The sequence below is a fragment of the Anopheles funestus genome, chromosome 2RL (assembly GCF_943734845.2).
Source record: "Anopheles funestus chromosome 2RL, idAnoFuneDA-416_04, whole genome shotgun sequence".
Taxonomy (NCBI): domain Eukaryota; kingdom Metazoa; phylum Arthropoda; class Insecta; order Diptera; family Culicidae; genus Anopheles; species Anopheles funestus.
In genome coordinates this window covers 45,849,409-45,866,115 of record NC_064598.1, presented here as the reverse complement: position 1 = coordinate 45,866,115, position 16,707 = coordinate 45,849,409, and the positions used below count along the sequence as shown (strand labels likewise).

The window sequence follows — 16,707 nt, the reverse complement described above, 5'->3', positions numbered from 1 at the left end:
GGGAGATCACGTCATTAGAATAATATCTTCGTCTCCCGAGACACCCTTATTAATAGAGGAGACGTCTTGGAGTTAAACTGATTTGAAGTGAAAGTGTTGGGATGCGTCCAATAAGAAGGCATACATTACATTAGGAACATTAGGATGTCTTAGCCTGTCGTTTCTGATTTGCCTTTCAGGATGGACGAACGTTCCAGATGAAATTATATTCCAATGATGTCGTGCCCTATTCAAGCTAGGTTTACCTTTTCCTTGCGACCATGCTCTTGTGCTTTAGTCAGAAAACAAACGAACACCTTTTTTGATGAATATTCACTCATTCTCCACATTTTATTCTACCCCTTTCTTTCATCTAGATATCGTGATCCATGCTCGGCTAGTCTGAACGAAGATGATAACCACACGATCAAGCTCGTAGGCAATCAGCAAAAGCGAGCAATTACACTGGCGAAGACGTGCGAAAACACGAACGAGTTGCGCGATTGCCGTGCACCGAAGGACTGGTCCATTCTCGCGCTGCAAAACACACGAACCGGCAAGTCCCACTATCTGGTTATCTGCAAGTGCCCGCCACACTATCGACTCGGTAAGTTTGTAAAGCATTGATTGAATCGATCGGAAGCGAAACAAAAAAGCAACCTAACACTCTTTTCATGTTCTCCTTGGACAGAGGGACCATTGGCTCACGATCAGCCAACGTACGCTGGACTGCCCGGTATCAACGTGTACGGTATGCTGTGCGTACCACCGGAAACCTCCAGCTACTACGCTTCCAAGCCGGCCAAAACGCCCGCCAACGTGTACAACAAGTGGAAGGTCCCATCGCGACAGCCGGTGTCATCGTACCGTGCAAACTCTGCCGCCATCAATGCTGCCGTTGATACTGAAACCGAATCCGTTTCACGGACGTACCAGAACACTACGGATGCGGCAGCACTGGCCAATGAAGCTTAAATCGTTTCCACCGACTACTATCGTGAGCATGTGTGACTTAGCTTGCACGTCGGGTAGCGAAACCGATCCAACAAATGCTGAAAGCTACCCGTACCATGCCACATAGAAAGAGGATCATTCAGGAGCAGCGCATGCTTGGCCTTATAGTATCCCACAACCGCGTATAACTTAATCATCCTCATTTCCATTTCGATCATCGACTATCCTTAGTTTGTACACCGAAAGCTTCCCATTCCCATCGAACTCGAATGCTATTTTCCATTATTTATTTGTCGATAGTTAAATTATTTTCGTACGCAAACAAACAAAAAACCTGGCGCCAGGTTAGTAGTCGTAACTATCCGGTTTTTTTAATCACACACATCATTCAATTACACCACCACCAATCGAACGGTAGCGACAACACAAAACGGTTCCGGATCACGATCGTACGATCGAACAGACGAACGGTCGCCATCTTGAAATCGTTTTGCTACGGTCCGGTGTACGGTACAGCACAGGACAGGTGCTTTTTGAAACTGCGTGACCAACAGAGAGAAGGAGAGAAGTTATGAACACACCGAAAAGGATTCTCGAAAGCATACCCAGTATGGATCTGATCCGATATCTCTTTCTTTTCATCGCTACTGCGCCCCAAACGGTAAGGAGTCTGGGACAGAATTTTTAATCTGAACGAAGGATGTCGACGATTAGCTACTGATTCAATGGGTAGCTTTTGTACATCGTTTCGCACCACTAAAACAAAACTGGCGTGCCACCAGTGATGGAAAGAACGAGATCCGGTAGATCCGGTAGCAGATGAGCAGTTTCGATCATACGCCCTTGACTGTGCAACCATCCCATTCCTTTCCTAAAACTTGCCTATTTATTAATATTCTACTATTTATTTGTTTTAAATTTAAAATACATAAAGCAAACGAACCCACTTCGCGAAACGAAGGGGGCTAATATAGTTCGGGCTGGCGTGCGCCAACAGAGGCCGCCTTTGTTCCGAACGCTTGGAATGCGTACTGGAGAGTAGATTTTTTTAACGAATCCGTTTTGTTTTACAGTAGTATTTATGCGAATAATACTACGGAAAGTCCCCGATAGGGAATATGCGAAAAAAGCGACAGGTAGAGGAACAAGATTTTTCGTGTCCTTTTATGTAAATAGTTTTCAAACATTTCCCCCACGCTTAACAATCCAGAATGGGGTAGGGTGGATTGTTGATATAAGCATATTAACATAAAGTATGCTAAATGTAGCAACCGAAACGGTCGTATCGACATGGAAGCGATGGAAAAGTAAACGTAATCGTCGAACGGAACGTAAATCGTGAGGACGACAAAGGAAAGATTTTACTAACACTTTTCTACCACTATGTTAATGCAAGAAAACGGTGAGAAAGAGAGAAAGAAAAATTGAAACAAATAATTAAACTAGTAAAAAACAAAAAACCCACACACTATTTAATTACAACGCTAGAAACGTAAGAGTAACGTAACATTAGTAACAATATTATTAATAAAAAGCGATATACGAAAAACAAGACCCCAATGTTTCACGTTTTTAAATGAAAATGCTACACAAACATCCCTAATGAGGATAAAGCGTTTGCCGTCATGTCTTTCATGACAAGAACTAAACGAACTTGAAAGCAACAATCGGCAACGATTGTCTCGTCTAATGAAACGTTCCGAATACGGAGGGGTTATCATCAAACAACTAATTCTGTTCATACAACTTCGCACCCGTTGGCCACAGCACGGAGATCGCAACCACCGCAACACGTAGTCTTGCGAAAGAAGGTTTCTGTGTCGGTTCAAATTCACTCCGTGATGTTGCGCTATTTGAGTACGTTTATCTACAGTATTTTACTGCTTGCGTATATTTTCAACAACGAAGGTAAGAATCGCAATGGCGGCCCTTGCTTCCAATAAAACGCTAGCTCCTATTAAAACCTTACTTTTCTTTCAGCTGATGGATTAAGTTGCAAATTCTGTCAGGCGATCAACAATTACAACAATTGCATTAGTACGGCCGGGTTGGTCGAATGTAACGATGCTTTAGTTAACATGACTCATCTCTTGCTGAACCCACACAATCCATCCCTGGGAAAGGTGTCCCCGGTCAGTCAGTATCAGTGCTTCCAGGTAAACTACACTACGAACGGTGTATGGAACTATCACATGAGTTGTTCCTTTGCCGGCAGTAACATATGTACAGGCTGGAAGGTATTGAGTCAGTGTAAGGTTTCGAACAGCAATGAAGGACAGATTTCTTCCGTTAAAATGTCAACACCCCAAGTGCTGACTTCATCAGTAACTCCAAACGGTATATCGAAAAGCGTTGGCGGGAAAATTTCGACACAGTCAGCAAAACTTTCTCCTTTGGGCTTTTCGACTACGACTACCGTGAGTATAGCGATACAATCGAACAGTTCATCTGTTAGTTCCACCTTACCGCCTGAAAACACCAAGGATTCTAACAAACGAAAAACACCCTCGAAGGCAAGCGTGTTGTCATTACAGCTGGAAGTTCTGGTAATGTTCTGGCTCGCCATTCTACTTTTGAGGCAATACTAAGCTCTATGCTGTACACAACTTAAGGAAATAATAAATTCGACTGAAATTAAGCACTTTATCTCTTCTTAATGTATTTTTTATGAATGTATACCAAAAACATAATAGTTTTATTGTAACTTTATTAAATATGTCTATATTTGTTTGAAGTAAATTGCTCTCTTCGTGCAATATCTCTTCATATACGGTGTACCAACCCTACACATTACTTCTTCCGAGCTCCGCCCGCTTTTGCCTTTCCCTTCGGATTACCTTTAGCCTTACCCTTACCGGAACCCTTGCCAAACTTCTTGGAACGTTTTTCTTTCGCCACCTCGCTCCTTTTATCCTTCTTCATGCGCGGATCGACCACCTTAAACCGACCCTCAACACCCTTCGGACGGCGCACCTTCTTGCCGCTAACGCCCGTCTTCTTCGCCACAACGTATGTCACCTCCTTCTTCTTTGCGTCCGCCTTTTTGTAGAGCCTTGAAAGAAAAATGAAAGAAAATGATTGATAATTATTCGTTTCTTAATAAATTACGCCTGTTACTTACTTCTTAAGTAGACGAATCTTCTCCTGGTTCGTATTGTCCACATTCTCCATGATCGTTTCCGCCTTTTTCTTGATCTTCTCCAACCGCTTGCCGGCGTGTCGCTTTTTACGCGCCTTCGCTTCCATCACCTTCTTAATCGTGCGTACATTAAACTCGTCTTTCGATTTGCGATACTGCTCAACCGTATCCTCTGGTACGGGCAGTGCCCGTTTCATCGTTTCCAGCTCGTCCTTCACGAACCATTCGGGCAAATTTTCATCATTAAACATGTACCGGTTGAAGGCGGAATCGATAATATCACGGCGCATCTTCTTGCCCGTAATCAACATCTGTCCCAACGCTAGCTCGTTTTCGTTCAGTTTAATCTTTTTCGGTTTGCGCACCTTTTCCGAGGAAACAATCTCAAATCCACCGTCTCCGTTGCCGACCGTTTCCACCGTGTTATGTACCATCGTGCCTATCTTTCCTGCCAGTGGTTCTTCCTCATCGGATGAGCTACTCGTATCGTTATCGCTCGAATGATCGTCCCTGTCCATATCATGCTTTGCACGGCGGCGTGCCTTCTTTCCAAGCGGTTCCTTATTCTTTGTATCCTTTTCCGCACCCAGAACCTTCACGCCGGCCTTCTTGTACGCCTCGATCAACTTGTCCAAATCGTAATCCACCTCCTCATCGTTCGTATCAAGGTTATGCTTTTTGAAAGCATCCTGTTCGTACCACAGCTGTGCTCTCTGGAGTCGTTTGTCCGTTTTGTTCCGATAGTCCAAATCGGTTAACAACGGATTGCGGTCCTCATCATCCGAAGGATCCTTAGCATCTTCGTCCTCTTCGAAGCTCAGCTCTTCATCGGAATCCATCGCCAACCCCTTCTCATCGAAATCCGAATCCACCTCCGAATCGTTGTCGGGTCGTGCGGCAAGCAGTTTATGATCCTCAAACAGATCACCCTTCGTTTCACGATCGTACCGTACATACATATCCTTACCATCGTCTTCGTAAGGCATTTCTTCATCCTCCACCACAATGTCCGGAGGTTGATCGAGCATGCTTTCCAGCTGCTGCCTGCTACCGACGTCCTTTAGCGAGAACACTAAATCGTCGCCCTGTTCGGTCGGTCCTGCATCGCCCTTAATGACCATCTTCAGACTCAGCTTTTCGTTCAGTTTCGAACGTTCCTTGTTGGTCTGCTTACGCTTTCGCTTCGAATTCCGTTCGTCTTCTTCTTGCAGGGCTGCTATTTCTTTTTCAATCTTTTTCAACTCCACAATGTCCTCATCCACATCCGTCTCCTGATCATCCTTCGAACCATCTTTACCATCGCCTTTCTTCTTCTTGTCATCCGGCTTTTCTTCGCTGGATATAACATAGTCGGGACTTACCAACTTGTGCCAGCGCAACAGATCCTTTATATCCTTTCGTCCAAGAATCTTTATATCTTTACAACATTCCTTCAATTCTGTGGTCGTACGGGGATGGTTTGCTATTGCTGCATCTTTAGCTGTGAAAGCAATTTCCGTTATCCGACTCAACAGTGCTAGTGGTTTATCGTTCTGCATGTACTCAAGCGCCGTAACGATCTTCCTCACGTCCGTACTGTCGTATCCTTCCACCTTCGGTTTCCTGGTTTTGCGCTCCAAATCTTTAAGGATGTTACTCGACGAAATGTCCTTCGATTCAATGTCCAGCTCTTCAAACACATACTTCGAATCCAAAAATCGAGGATCAATCTTATCCGGCGCCTTAAAGTACTGACATATGACGAAGATTTCAGCCGACTCCTTACGCGATGCGGACGGTTTGGTCGCATGCACCTTGCGGAACAGCTGCTTCAGTACCCAGATCAGTGCGTTGTAATCTTTCGAGCGGAAAACCTTCGTGATGAACCAACCACCCGGTCGCAAGAACTGTGTGGCTAGCTTAACAGCGCTAAGCGTCAAACAGACCTGCTGATATGCATCGTGCAGCCAGTTTTTACCCACATTCGGAGCACCATCGTTCAACACAACGTCCGCCTTCCAAGTCTTCAGCTCCTTTGCCAAATCTGACTTAGTTTTATCGGTGGTAATATCACCGATAAGGCTGATACAGTCCGGTACATTCTTGATCGGGTGCAAATCCACACCGATCACGATGCTGGATACCGGCATATTCTGCTTGGCCACCTGCATCCAACCGCCGGGAGCAGCACACAGATCGATGCATACTTGCGATTGCTGCAAAAATCCGAAGCGTCGGTTCAGCTGGATCAACTTAAAGGCGGCACGCGATCTGTACCCAGACTCCTTGGCAAGTTTGTAGAACTTATCCCGCCGATCCTTTCCTACTTTTCCTTTCTTTCCCATGTTTCTGGTTGATTATGCGTATTAGCTTAGCACCTAAACTGTCGCGTGTACAGCACGAGGAATTATAATGTTATTCACTTTTAACACACGTTTTCACAATCGGACCGGCACAAGTTTTCGGGCTTTTGGTCGTCGCCGTTTGTTTCTATCGACAACAAACCATGTGCTCGTATTGACAGCTCAGAAACACAGTTTGACAGCTACTCCCGGCGAGGGGTAGGAATCTCAACAACAACAGGCAGTGTTGCCATCAAAAATCATAACGATACAAATCATTTCAAAATAATTTTTCTTGATCTCACAAATTTGTAGAATATTCAAGCGAAATAAAATTTAGCAAAATAGAAAACTGGAAATATAAACTCACCGAGCACGTCTGAGTTCACGGTTATATTACAGCTGTACATCGGATGAACCAGTCGTTGGGGTTGATTTTGAAATGCTTTTTTACATCCCTCCTTAACGGCTGACATAATTTGTCCTGAAATGTAGGAAATGTTAATCCATTCTTCCATTTTGAATTAATCCATGATCGTACATACCCGAAAGTGGTCCGTGAGAAGCCACAGACGCAAGGTCCACACCGACCGTTACATCAACATCCCAGCGTTCTACCAAAAAGCAAACACCTTGCATCGGTTCATCACACAGAGGACCGGCTAGCGATGCCATTTGGAACCCGTTCAAAAATGATGACTCGTACTGAGCCCGCGGATCATCATCCATTGTCCGTTCAGCTGGCTCTGTTTCGTACCACACGGAGGTGTGCTTAAAATCGGTACAATTGATAAGCAAATTCGTACCACATTTCTTCGGCCCTAACGACCAAATGCGATCAAACGGTACCGTGGCGGGTAATAGTTTCATCAGGTTGGAACGAAGCTCGGTAATTGAATCCTGCAACGCCTGTGGTAGTTTTTGTTTCGCTTCGTGTGCTCGAACGTACGCTTTCAGTACAGATTCGTTGGCATTTAGTAGATCCACAAGTTCCTGTGAAATTGGCATCGCTACCAGTTTGATGGTACATTGCCGATTCGGCGTTTGAAGTGTAACCGTTTTATCTTTCTCTCTATCCTTCGCTATTTCCTCCTCAGGATTATCCTCGGACGTCGGTACAAACGGCACAATGGTTTCCTTGAACGGTACGATCGGGTTCGAAACGTTCAGCTCAATCTTGGCGTACGTATCCTGCAGATCCTTAATGCACCGCTCCAGGTGTACTTCACCCAGCGTGAGTAGTACGTGCTCTCCGCTCTCTTGAACACGCACCTCCACGCATGCATCGGCCTGATTGAGCAGCTTCAGGCCACGTACAAGTTGTGGCATTTTTTGAATGTCTCTCGATTCAACGGCAACTCGAAGAATCGGTGTCGCTATTAGAGGAAGATCCACGAACGGTGGACAGAATCGTGTGCTGCTGAGTGTCGCGGTCTTTAAGACCACATTTTGCAAACCTCCTATGCCGACTATATTGCCTGCCGGGACCGCATCAACCGGTTCCAGCTGACGACCCATCAGGAGAAAAAGGCTGTCAATCTCGATCTCGACAAGGTGCGGATTGATAGCATCGCTATCGTTCGAATGCATCGTCCGTGGGTCATACTTCGGTCCAATGACAAACACACGCGATCCTTTCCGAAGCGTTCCACTATAAACTCTTGCGAAGGCAAGAAATATCTCCGTGGCACCGTCATCATCGGAGGGATGATCGTCTAAGGCAAGGGCCTTCGTTAACCGTTCTAACGTTTCCTTTGCACCTGCCAGCGCACCATGTTCGATGGGAAACATTTTAGAAACGAACACAATCAACCGTTCACTGTCCGCCGAGCAACTCATAATGTCCTGCTTTAGTGCTTGGGTTTCCGGTGGGTAGGAACCGAAATCGGCTAACCTAGAGCACAGAAGCTTTTCTGCCTTCATCTCACTAATATCGCTTGGGGTAGGAACCGACCGACAAACTGCACCCAGTAATGATCGCTCCATTGGCAACCAACCGGAGAGTAGATTCCTTACCGGAACTCGTCCATCACCGTGGCGCAAATCGCGCACATTTTGCACCACTCCGCAACGTTCCGAGATAGCACGTAGTTTCGTTTCGTCTCGATTTTCTACCAATCCGTAAATATTCCACAGATTGTCCAGAACCAGCTGTACGAAGAGTGGTTTACGACCCTTTTCCATTGCACCAGATTCGATCGCCTTCCTACGGGGAGAATAAAAATAGTCGCCCCACAGCGCGTTCAACAGTGTTTCACTGTCCGTTATACCTTCCAGCTTGCCCTGGTACAGGCGGGCAAAGGTGGCCAAATCAAAGGCCCATCCATCGAGTGCCGATCCGAACAGTACGTTGCCCTGCTGGGGTGTGTAGTAAAGAAAGGAATCATCCGCTTCCTCCAGCGCAGATGTTTGATCACCCGTTGTACTGATTTGCTCCCTTGCGAAGACATCCGTCGCAAAAAGGTTCCCCACAACTGCATTAACCTGCTCCAACACCTGTGCCAGATGGTGATATGCTTCTGCCGGTTCGAGCCGCTTTTCCAGCACCAATCGATCGATTTTATTCAGCAGCAAAACGGTGGACAGTTGCTCATTGTACGCTTGCTGCAAACAGACGCGGGTCTGCGGACAGACACCCTCAACTACATCGACAACGATGATGGCTCCATCACAAAGCCGTATGGCGGTCGAAACTTCGCTACTAAAATCCACGTGGCCAGGTGAATCGATCAAGTTTACCAAATATTCATTGGCGGTTTCCTGCTCGTTCGATTCGTTCCGAAAGTACAACGCAATACTGCTGCTTTTCATTGTGATTTGACGCTCCTGTTCATCTGGCCGGCTATCCATGTAGCGTAATTTTCCTGCCAAGCGCGTGGAAATGATGCCATTGCTTGCGATCAAACTATCGGCCAGTGTCGTTTTGCCATGATCCACATGTGCCAGGATGCATATGTTACGCACCTGGCTGGCGTTCGTTTGCAGCTGCACTAATTTCGATAAATCCACGCGCACCATCTTTTCTTAACGTAATTAATACAATTATATCACAGTTTTGTCGATTTCGTACTACTTTACGAAAGGAAAAGTGGCCGCTTTTACCGGCCAACACAACAAAACGGTCAACGAAATATCAGCTGATTTTGACTGACTTCCCACCACGTGCATTTGTTGATGTTTACATCTAAACAGCGCTGTTTGGCTGGAATGCAGTGTTGCCTGCTTGGATTATTTTTTTAAAGGTCAGCAGTAAAAATTGTTTCTTTCTAAAAAATAACATTTCTTCATAACTAAAACAAATATTTCGATAATATGCGATGCCAAAATTTAATAAATTACTCTTCAAAATTCGAAACGAATGTAAACACGCACTTTTTCTCATCGGAACGATCGATGAGGCAACAAAATTATCAAAAATAAAACTCTCCAAGCGCAAACAGCAAAGCTGCGAAATGCCATGGTACTCCGAAAAGCTTCCATCTTCAGCCTACTTGATGCTGCATCCAGCAAGCGTGCTGGTGATCCGATCGCCGTTCAGCGTCATCAGTGAAAATTCCTTCCACAGCGCCTGTCCGTCCGTACCGGTGTGAAGTTCGGCCTGTATCTTGTCCCATACTTTCTTCTTGGGATTTAACGGTGGCACCGGGTTGCTCGTATTGTCGTACCCTTCCACAATAATTCGTTCGCCTACTTTCGAGTCCTCCGGCACGGCTAAAGCTTCAGATTTTTCCGCTCCGGCCGCGTACAGCACCAAGCCCTCGCTTTCAACGCCACGAATTTTCGACGCCTTCATGTTCGTCAGCACCACCACTAACCGCTCGCGGAGTTGTTCAAGTGTGTAGTGAGACATCAGATTGCTTACGATCGCCTTCCGCTCACCAGCTCCGATATCAACCGTGAGCACACAGAGACTATCGGCGTCCGGATGCTTTACAGCGTCCATGATTTGTCCCACCTTCAGTTCCAGCTTGTCCGGTGTGTTTTCACCGGTTGCAGCAGCAGTAGCATTTGCGCTCTGCTGTTGCTTTCCTCCGCCTGCTTGTTTGCCTGCCACAACTTTCACCGGTGCAGGATAAGCGCGCTCGGTTAGTTCTCGATAGAAATCAGTATCAAACGTCTTCCGGATTGGTTCTATCAGACGGTTTATGTAAACTTCCACAGCTGCCTTCAAGTCTCCTGGATGCAGTTCCTGCGAGGCAAAACAAGCTTCCAGCTGCTCGTACTCCACAAACACCAAATCGCCACCAAAGTCCGGCTTACGATGGATCGTGAATGCTTCCCCTTCCTTGAACATCGGGTAGATGACGTGCTTCACAAACTTCAGCAGCCCGTTATCCTCGATATTGCCTGGCTCGCAAAACGCTTTCTTGATCTTGCTTTTCACCTTGGCCGCACTGTCTAACAGATCAATTTTCGAGTCCTCCTCGCTCGAGGACATCTTACCGCCAGCCAGTCCCGGAATCATCGGGTTCATCAGATGAATGCGCTTGGCATAACCCAGCTGCGGCAGATACTTCTCTGCGAAAGTGAAAATTTTGCGCTGATCTACGCCACCAAACTGGGCGTCCACCTTTAAATACTCTTCGTCCAACGCCTGCAATCCGGGGTACAAAATCCCTGACATCAGTGGATGTTCCACCTGCTTAACCACCTCCGCACCCGCCTTCTTGGCATCATGCTGCGTTACAACCGAGGACAATCGGTACACATCGAGCGTGTACTCCTTCGATAGCTGGTAGTCCGTACCGCACACGAACCGCAGCTTCTCCAGCGGGACACCCAGTGACGAAAGCATCGCCTTGATAACCGCTTCGTAGTACTTCGTACGTTCCTTGAGCAGCGACCACGGTGCCTTCATGTTGTCCAAATAGGCATGCAGATCTGCAAACAGGATCGTTACCTGCAACGTGAGATAAGCGCAGTGAAAGTGATAACGTTCGAACGCTGCATGCTTTAGGCGATGGCTGATGCAACACAGCGCCGGCTTCACTTACCTCACAACCGGCTTTAAGGAAGTCGGCCACCTTTGACATCGGCACGAAGTAAGCGATGTGCGGTTTGCCAGTAGTAGCCGTACCCCAGTATATTTTAAGATCACGCTCCTTTAGGATTGCGCGGAGATTATCCTGTCCCAGCACCTCCTGAAGGTTGCGAGTGATCAGATGCTCCTTCTCCTCCGGCGTTAATGTAGCAGCCATTCTGAGTCACGTTCCGTACCACACAATTTCCACTACGATCGAGCGCAAGACTTGCAATGCTAGGAGTGCAAAGCTTTTGAATAGGATAGGAAAGATCGCTGATAAATACGATCGTGACACCAAGTATCCTACACGGCAAGTACGAGCGAACGAAATCAGGGAAATGTTGTACACGTTTGCAGTGACAACTCTGCCAAACTTCACCAAGATGCTTAGAGGGTATCAGCTGCCCTGGATAGTTTTTATTTAATTATTATTGTTCATCATTTGCATATCATTTTATAGTGATTATATGCACGGATTTTTACATTAAATTTCCTATAAAATTTATTCCGTTCTGCAATTTAACAATGATTACAAATTTAATAAACAAACAGCTGTCAAAAATCATATTGCTACACCTTTTCCATACGGACCTTGAGACTTTGCACAACACAAAAAAAAATAGTTGACAAACGGAAGATATACAAATCGCTTTGTTTGGTGTAATATTTTCGTGCACTAATTATGATTAGAAATGAGTAGACCCGTGAAAAGAGAAGTATCCGCCGAGGAAAATTGTTTACAGGTAAGAAAGCGTGTGTTTGGTTTAGTATTTTGCAGCATCTTCATGTGTGGGGACTTCCTCGAATGCTCCCGGATGTATCAAGATGACTCATATTCAGCGAACAGCATTTCATGTGCTTTAGATGGTTTCCACTCTAGAATATTTCAAAAGAGTTTTAGCTCATATGTTCATCATCATTACAATGTTCCAACAGAGCGCTGCTAAAGTGGACGATGGATTGCTTGAAGCTCGATATGAATGTCCCATCTGCTACTGCTGGCTGAACGAGCCCATTCTCACCAAGTGTGGTCATCGGTTCTGTCGGAAATGCATTACGGATTGGTTGAAGTATGTACCTGTGTAGAGTGTTTGATTTCCTTACATTTAATGGATTGTTTGCTTCTTTCCCGGAATAATGTTTAGTGAGAAAAACTCCAACTGCCCGTTGGATAACGAACCGCTCGACATCAAGAGTGACATCTTTCCGGACAACTGTACGCGCCGCGAAATATCGCAAATCAAGAAACCGTGCCCAAATTCAATGCGAGGCTGTGTTGATCAGTTTTCTCCCACCGAAATTGACACGCATCTGCGCCAGTGCCCATTCGCCATGTCCCGTCAGAGTCAACCGTGCCCTTTCGCACGGATAAAGTGCAAGTTTATTGCTGCGGATGAAGCAGCGCTGAATGCACACATTGCTTCCGACTGCCAGCAGCATTTACAGGTAGGTACAGGATTTCCACCAGCGAAACTGCGCGATCACGGTATGGTGTTAAAGCTAAATCTTTCCTTCCATTACTTGCAGCTACTGCTGGAAACGTACACGGGAAGCAGTGATCGGTATAAATTTTGGGATCCACCGGCAAAGAACAGTGTGCCCGAGATGAGCACAAACGAGCTGGTCCGATCCATGTACGAGCGTATCGTAATACTCGAGCAGGAGGTGCACATTCTTGGCATCAAACTGTCCAAGCAGGAGATCCAACTAACCAAGATCAACCAAGAGGTCGATCCACGGTACAGTGGCGGCGTGTTGCTGTGGAAGCTGGAGGATTTCTCCAACAAAATCGATTCCATGCTAGCAAACAGTAATTGCATGTTTTACAGCGGCGAAGCGTACACTTCACCGCATGGGTACAAATTTTGCGCCCGCATCAATGTGTCACCGCGCACGAAAGACTCGATCGGGCTGCACGTACACTTGATGCAGTCGGAGAACGATTACCATCTCGAGTGGCCATTCAAGGGTCGTATCAAGATAACGCTGCTGAACGTGCGGTCGCCCGAATTATCGCAGCACGATACGATCATGTCGAAGCCGGAAATTCTTGCATTCCATCGCCCTAACCAAGAGATCAGTCCGCGCGGATTTGGATTTTTGGAGTTTGCTAAAATTAAGGACATTTTGGCAAAGTTTGCCGACAATAATACGGTGGTGATTAAGATACAGATGAACATTGTGTAAGAAGTTTTATGGAACTGCGAGCAAAATCGCACAACACACATTCCACCAACATACCAGGTGAGCAGTTGGTCCAGTTATGATCTGTCCTGATAAATGTATCTCCCTTTTTCTCTCTTTCTCTCTCTCTTTCTCTCGCTTTAACAGTATTAAGATGATAGTATTTCCAATTCCAAACTGTTTTGCTACAAAACAAAAGTCCCAATTTTTGGCTAGCGATGTGTATGTCGAGAGAGTATGATTGTGTATTCTTGTGCATTGTCGTGCATTGTCTTAGAACATAGTTGCTTTATATGTGGGCCAACACGCCATGCAGTAGGCCCGAAGATCTGTAGGTTTAGTTAGGCAGGACAGCTTCACCATATAATCGGTAGCTCAAATTCTTAGTACTTAACGGCCGTGCCAAAATGCAATGAAATGGTATTATTATTCATCCCCCCGCCCCCCGAAAATGCTTCTCTACAATATTGGCCGGGAGTTGGCTGCAGTCTTTAAAAGTCTGTACTCGTTTGCTGTACGATCATTTTTACAATTCTTATCGGTAGCATTCTTTATCGTTCCCTTTTTCCTAATTTGTCACCACCATACCATCGAAATATGGAACCAGCAAAAAATAGACAGAACACATAAAACAGACATACCAAAATGGTTCTAAACGCTTTTTTGTTAACAAATTTAGATGTTAATATACAAAGAATACAGGAATTTTAGAACGTGATAAAGAAGGGCAATGGTAAGAATAATAAAAGTGTATTCCAACCCAGTGTAAACGAACTAATGAGTGTAAAAGAAAAACCCAGACTGTAGATGCCTGTTTGTTGAAAGAAATCGTTTGTCCCTTCCCGCGGTGGGGGATTTTTTCCAGCACCATCGTTAGAACACCATAACAACATTTGCCGTTCACAGTATTTCTTTATTTGTCCGTGATTATAAGTATATTTTCTTGTGAAAAAAATGTATATCAAGTAATTATAACTAGTCTACGGTTTAATTGTATTTTTCTCGTTTTTCTTTCCTTACAAACATGATCTAATAATGTTATTGTTTTCGTTTCCTGTAAATGTAATGTTACTAAATAACCAATATGTGTTCGTTCACATCCATTTGTATTACTTTGCTCCTGATCCGTCCATCCAATCTTGCTTTCTGCGTCACATTTTTCGCACCGCTCGTCTAGGTTCAATGTTTTCCATCCGATCCGTTTCCACTTTCGAAAGTTTCCCCTTTTTTTGGAGCAGCGTTTCGTTCTGCTTATCACTTGCGATTGACTGTTTGTAGTGGGATTTTGTTGTTTTTTTTTTTTCATGTATGTTTAGTTACTATTGTATATTTATTGTGAGTTTGTTGTATGTAAATGGGAACTAATGATGGTTCCGTTGCAGTGTGTGTTTTATGCGCTGCGAATTTGCTTCCTTTAGTCAGCTGTTTGAAACGAAACTAACTAGAAACATTGGTAATTACACCTTTCCGTACTACATCATGTGCCAGTGAGTGTTTTGGTTCTTTTGTCAAATGCTTTCGAATGTAGATATTCAATAGGCATTTGCCGTACAAAGTTGTGTTTTTTGTGCATTCTATATACTGTGCCGTGTCTTGCACAACGACGATCCTGCTCCAAAGACCACAACAGTAATACCTTCTTTTTTTTTTGTTTGGTGGAACATACGAACGGCTAGTAGCGATTGTAGCCATATGCAAATGGTGTGAATATGCACATTATGGTTGATACGTAATGGATGCAATTTGCAATTTGTGATTACACACAATGCTGCTGCTAATACTTTTACTGCTGCTGCTGCTCTACACTATTTATTAGTCCACCAATGTCTAAGTGTTTTGTTTTTTTTTTTGTTTTGCTAACGAAATACGTTCGGATACGGTTTTTGCATTATCTAATCGCCCCTCTTTTTCATCATAACTTTTTTTTGGTTGTTGCTTCATTTGCTAAATTGAACAAAACACCCCTGTCCTGTAGACATGATTCCTGTAATTTTACTTCGTTTAATTATAGCGACAGCGCACTAATATTTGTTTCTACGGCCTGGGAGAATTTTTGGGAGAGGAGATTTAATTGAATGTAATGCAATTATTATGATTAGAGTTCGTTACGCATCCCACTATCTACATCTTACATCGTAATCGGTCACAGTACAACGGTGCGGCCCGTTTAATAGACCAAAGATGTCTACCTATTCTATTCTCAGCACGCTCTTTAGCGACAAAACAAAAATACTGCAACATTTCGGTACGCATTGTGTGGCAAAAACCTACCGGTTTCGATCTTTTTTAGGCAAAAGTGTCATTTAAGCATTTTTTTCCCGCCAATTCAAAAGTGTAGTGCCGGACCGAACTGCTCATGGAGACGCCTGGTTGTTTGTAAACTGCCATTCGTCCTTTGCTTCACATTTGGACGGTTCAGCGAGTGTTTCGAGTTTTACAAAAACCGACATCTGACACGTACACCCACACACACACACACACTTTCCGAGATCCAATGCGCAAATGTTTATCAAACGATTGTTTCACTCTCGTTGTCAGTATTGATTGCATATGGTTGCTACTCTAGATGCTAGAGGGCGCATACTTAGCGCACTTACTATTGTTTTGCTCTCCTTTCGGGAGCGATTTTTTTTTGCTAATATAATTGTGTATGTGTGTGTTATATTCTTTCCCGTTTTCTTCTTCTTTTATTTTTTTTTATTTAAAGTTTCATACTTTTGACTAGTTATGTGGACGACGCTATACTTTGAACTAGGCTTCATTGTGTACTACGAAATCTACGCTTCCTTCCAACCCTGTGCAGGGATTGGTTTCAGCGTCTTGCGTGCCCTTTTGCTATGAATATGGTTTGCTATCGAAATGATGAAATGTAACCGTAGATGTATGTCTATAGTGATTTCCTTTCCTCTTCACAATATGTATATATGCACGTGTGTATGTGATTTGATATGACTAGATATATTGAATTGGCGCACTTTCATTTTCGCGCGTGTTTAGTTGCAACGCCTTTCTGCCTATACGATGCCACCGACTCAAACATTTTTTTACATGGTTGCACTCCATTGTTGGATTATTTTCCAGCATTTATTTGTTTTTATTTTTTAGTT

General features: G+C 44.6%; 5 protein-coding genes across 10 annotated transcripts in view; 2 read left to right on the top strand and 3 right to left on the bottom strand.

Annotated features, from left to right (window-relative positions):
* Positions 1–3,603, top strand: part of LOC125765431 (uncharacterized) — a 52,995-nt gene extending 49,392 nt beyond the window's left edge. The window contains exons 4-6 of one of the 2 annotated variants that reach the window (XR_007418557.1): positions 357–586; positions 671–2,841; positions 2,914–3,603. Coding sequence is in view for 1 of the 2 variants with exons in the window: in XM_049430594.1 (XP_049286551.1) it covers positions 357–586; positions 671–954 (514 nt within the window). In the remaining variant the exon portion in view is untranslated. Of the gene's footprint in view, positions 1–356; positions 587–670 lie in introns of both variants that reach the window. The other variant, XM_049430594.1, reaches the window with a different exon arrangement.
* Positions 1–9,577, bottom strand: part of LOC125765408 (elongation factor-like GTPase 1) — an 86,398-nt gene extending 76,821 nt beyond the window's left edge. For all 4 annotated transcript variants that reach the window (XR_007418554.1, XM_049430478.1, XM_049430476.1 and 1 more), the window contains exons 1-2: positions 6,939–9,577; positions 6,764–6,877 (exon numbers count right to left, since the gene is read on the bottom strand). Coding sequence is in view for 3 of the 4 variants with exons in the window: in XM_049430478.1 (XP_049286435.1) it covers positions 6,764–6,877; positions 6,939–9,411 (2,587 nt within the window). In the remaining variant the exon portion in view is untranslated. The remainder of the gene's footprint in view (positions 1–6,763; positions 6,878–6,938) is intronic.
* Positions 3,621–6,589, bottom strand: LOC125765414 (pre-rRNA 2'-O-ribose RNA methyltransferase FTSJ3). The gene is made up of 2 exons (XM_049430520.1): positions 4,055–6,589; positions 3,621–3,985 (listed from the first exon to the last, which is right to left on the bottom strand). Exons 1-2 carry the CDS (start codon positions 6,394–6,396, stop codon positions 3,724–3,726), a joined length of 2,604 nt encoding a protein of 867 aa, XP_049286477.1. The 5' UTR covers positions 6,397–6,589; the 3' UTR covers positions 3,621–3,723.
* Positions 9,578–9,695: 118 nt separating the features above from the next.
* LOC125765435 (tyrosine--tRNA ligase, cytoplasmic) lies at positions 9,696–11,752 on the bottom strand. Its single transcript, XM_049430602.1, has 2 exons — positions 11,388–11,752; positions 9,696–11,293 (listed from the first exon to the last, which is right to left on the bottom strand). Exons 1-2 carry the CDS (start codon positions 11,589–11,591, stop codon positions 9,881–9,883), a joined length of 1,617 nt encoding a protein of 538 aa, XP_049286559.1. The 5' UTR covers positions 11,592–11,752; the 3' UTR covers positions 9,696–9,880.
* A 158-nt stretch (positions 11,753–11,910) lies between these two features.
* On the top strand, positions 11,911–14,374 carry LOC125765449 (TNF receptor-associated factor 6). 2 transcript variants are annotated; one of them, XR_007418558.1, is made up of 5 exons: positions 11,911–12,159; positions 12,353–12,486; positions 12,562–12,862; positions 12,944–13,660; positions 13,748–14,374. XR_007418558.1 is itself a non-coding variant. In XM_049430629.1 (4 exons), exons 1-4 carry the CDS (start codon positions 12,109–12,111, stop codon positions 13,601–13,603), a joined length of 1,146 nt encoding a protein of 381 aa, XP_049286586.1. In that variant the 5' UTR covers positions 12,003–12,108; the 3' UTR covers positions 13,604–14,374. The 2 variants fall into 2 exon arrangements, 1 of the variants encoding a protein (XP_049286586.1); XM_049430629.1 differs by having other exon boundaries at positions 12,003–12,159; positions 12,944–14,374.
* The last annotated feature ends 2,333 nt before the right edge of the window (positions 14,375–16,707 follow it).

What these genes read in the sequence shown, in the direction of transcription:
- LOC125765414 (XM_049430520.1), bottom strand. Translation starts at nt 6,396, where the DNA reads ATGGGAAAGAAAGGAAAAGTAGGAAAGGATCGGCGGGATAAGTTCTAC. An exon ending in AAGATTCGTCTACTTAAGAA is followed by an intron (nt 3,986 to 4,054) that starts GTAAGTAACAGG and finishes TTTTCTTTCAAG; the next exon opens with GCTCTACAAAAAGGCGGACG.
- LOC125765449 (XM_049430629.1), top strand. Translation starts at nt 12,109, where the DNA reads ATGAGTAGACCCGTGAAAAGAGAAGTATCCGCCGAGGAAAATTGTTTA. An exon ending in CCGAGGAAAATTGTTTACAG is followed by an intron (nt 12,160 to 12,352) that starts GTAAGAAAGCGT and finishes ATGTTCCAACAG; the next exon opens with AGCGCTGCTAAAGTGGACGA. An exon ending in TGCATTACGGATTGGTTGAA is followed by an intron (nt 12,487 to 12,561) that starts GTATGTACCTGT and finishes AATAATGTTTAG; the next exon opens with TGAGAAAAACTCCAACTGCC.
- LOC125765435 (XM_049430602.1), bottom strand. Translation starts at nt 11,591, where the DNA reads ATGGCTGCTACATTAACGCCGGAGGAGAAGGAGCATCTGATCACTCGC. An exon ending in TCCTTAAAGCCGGTTGTGAG is followed by an intron (nt 11,294 to 11,387) that starts GTAAGTGAAGCC and finishes CTCACGTTGCAG; the next exon opens with GTAACGATCCTGTTTGCAGA.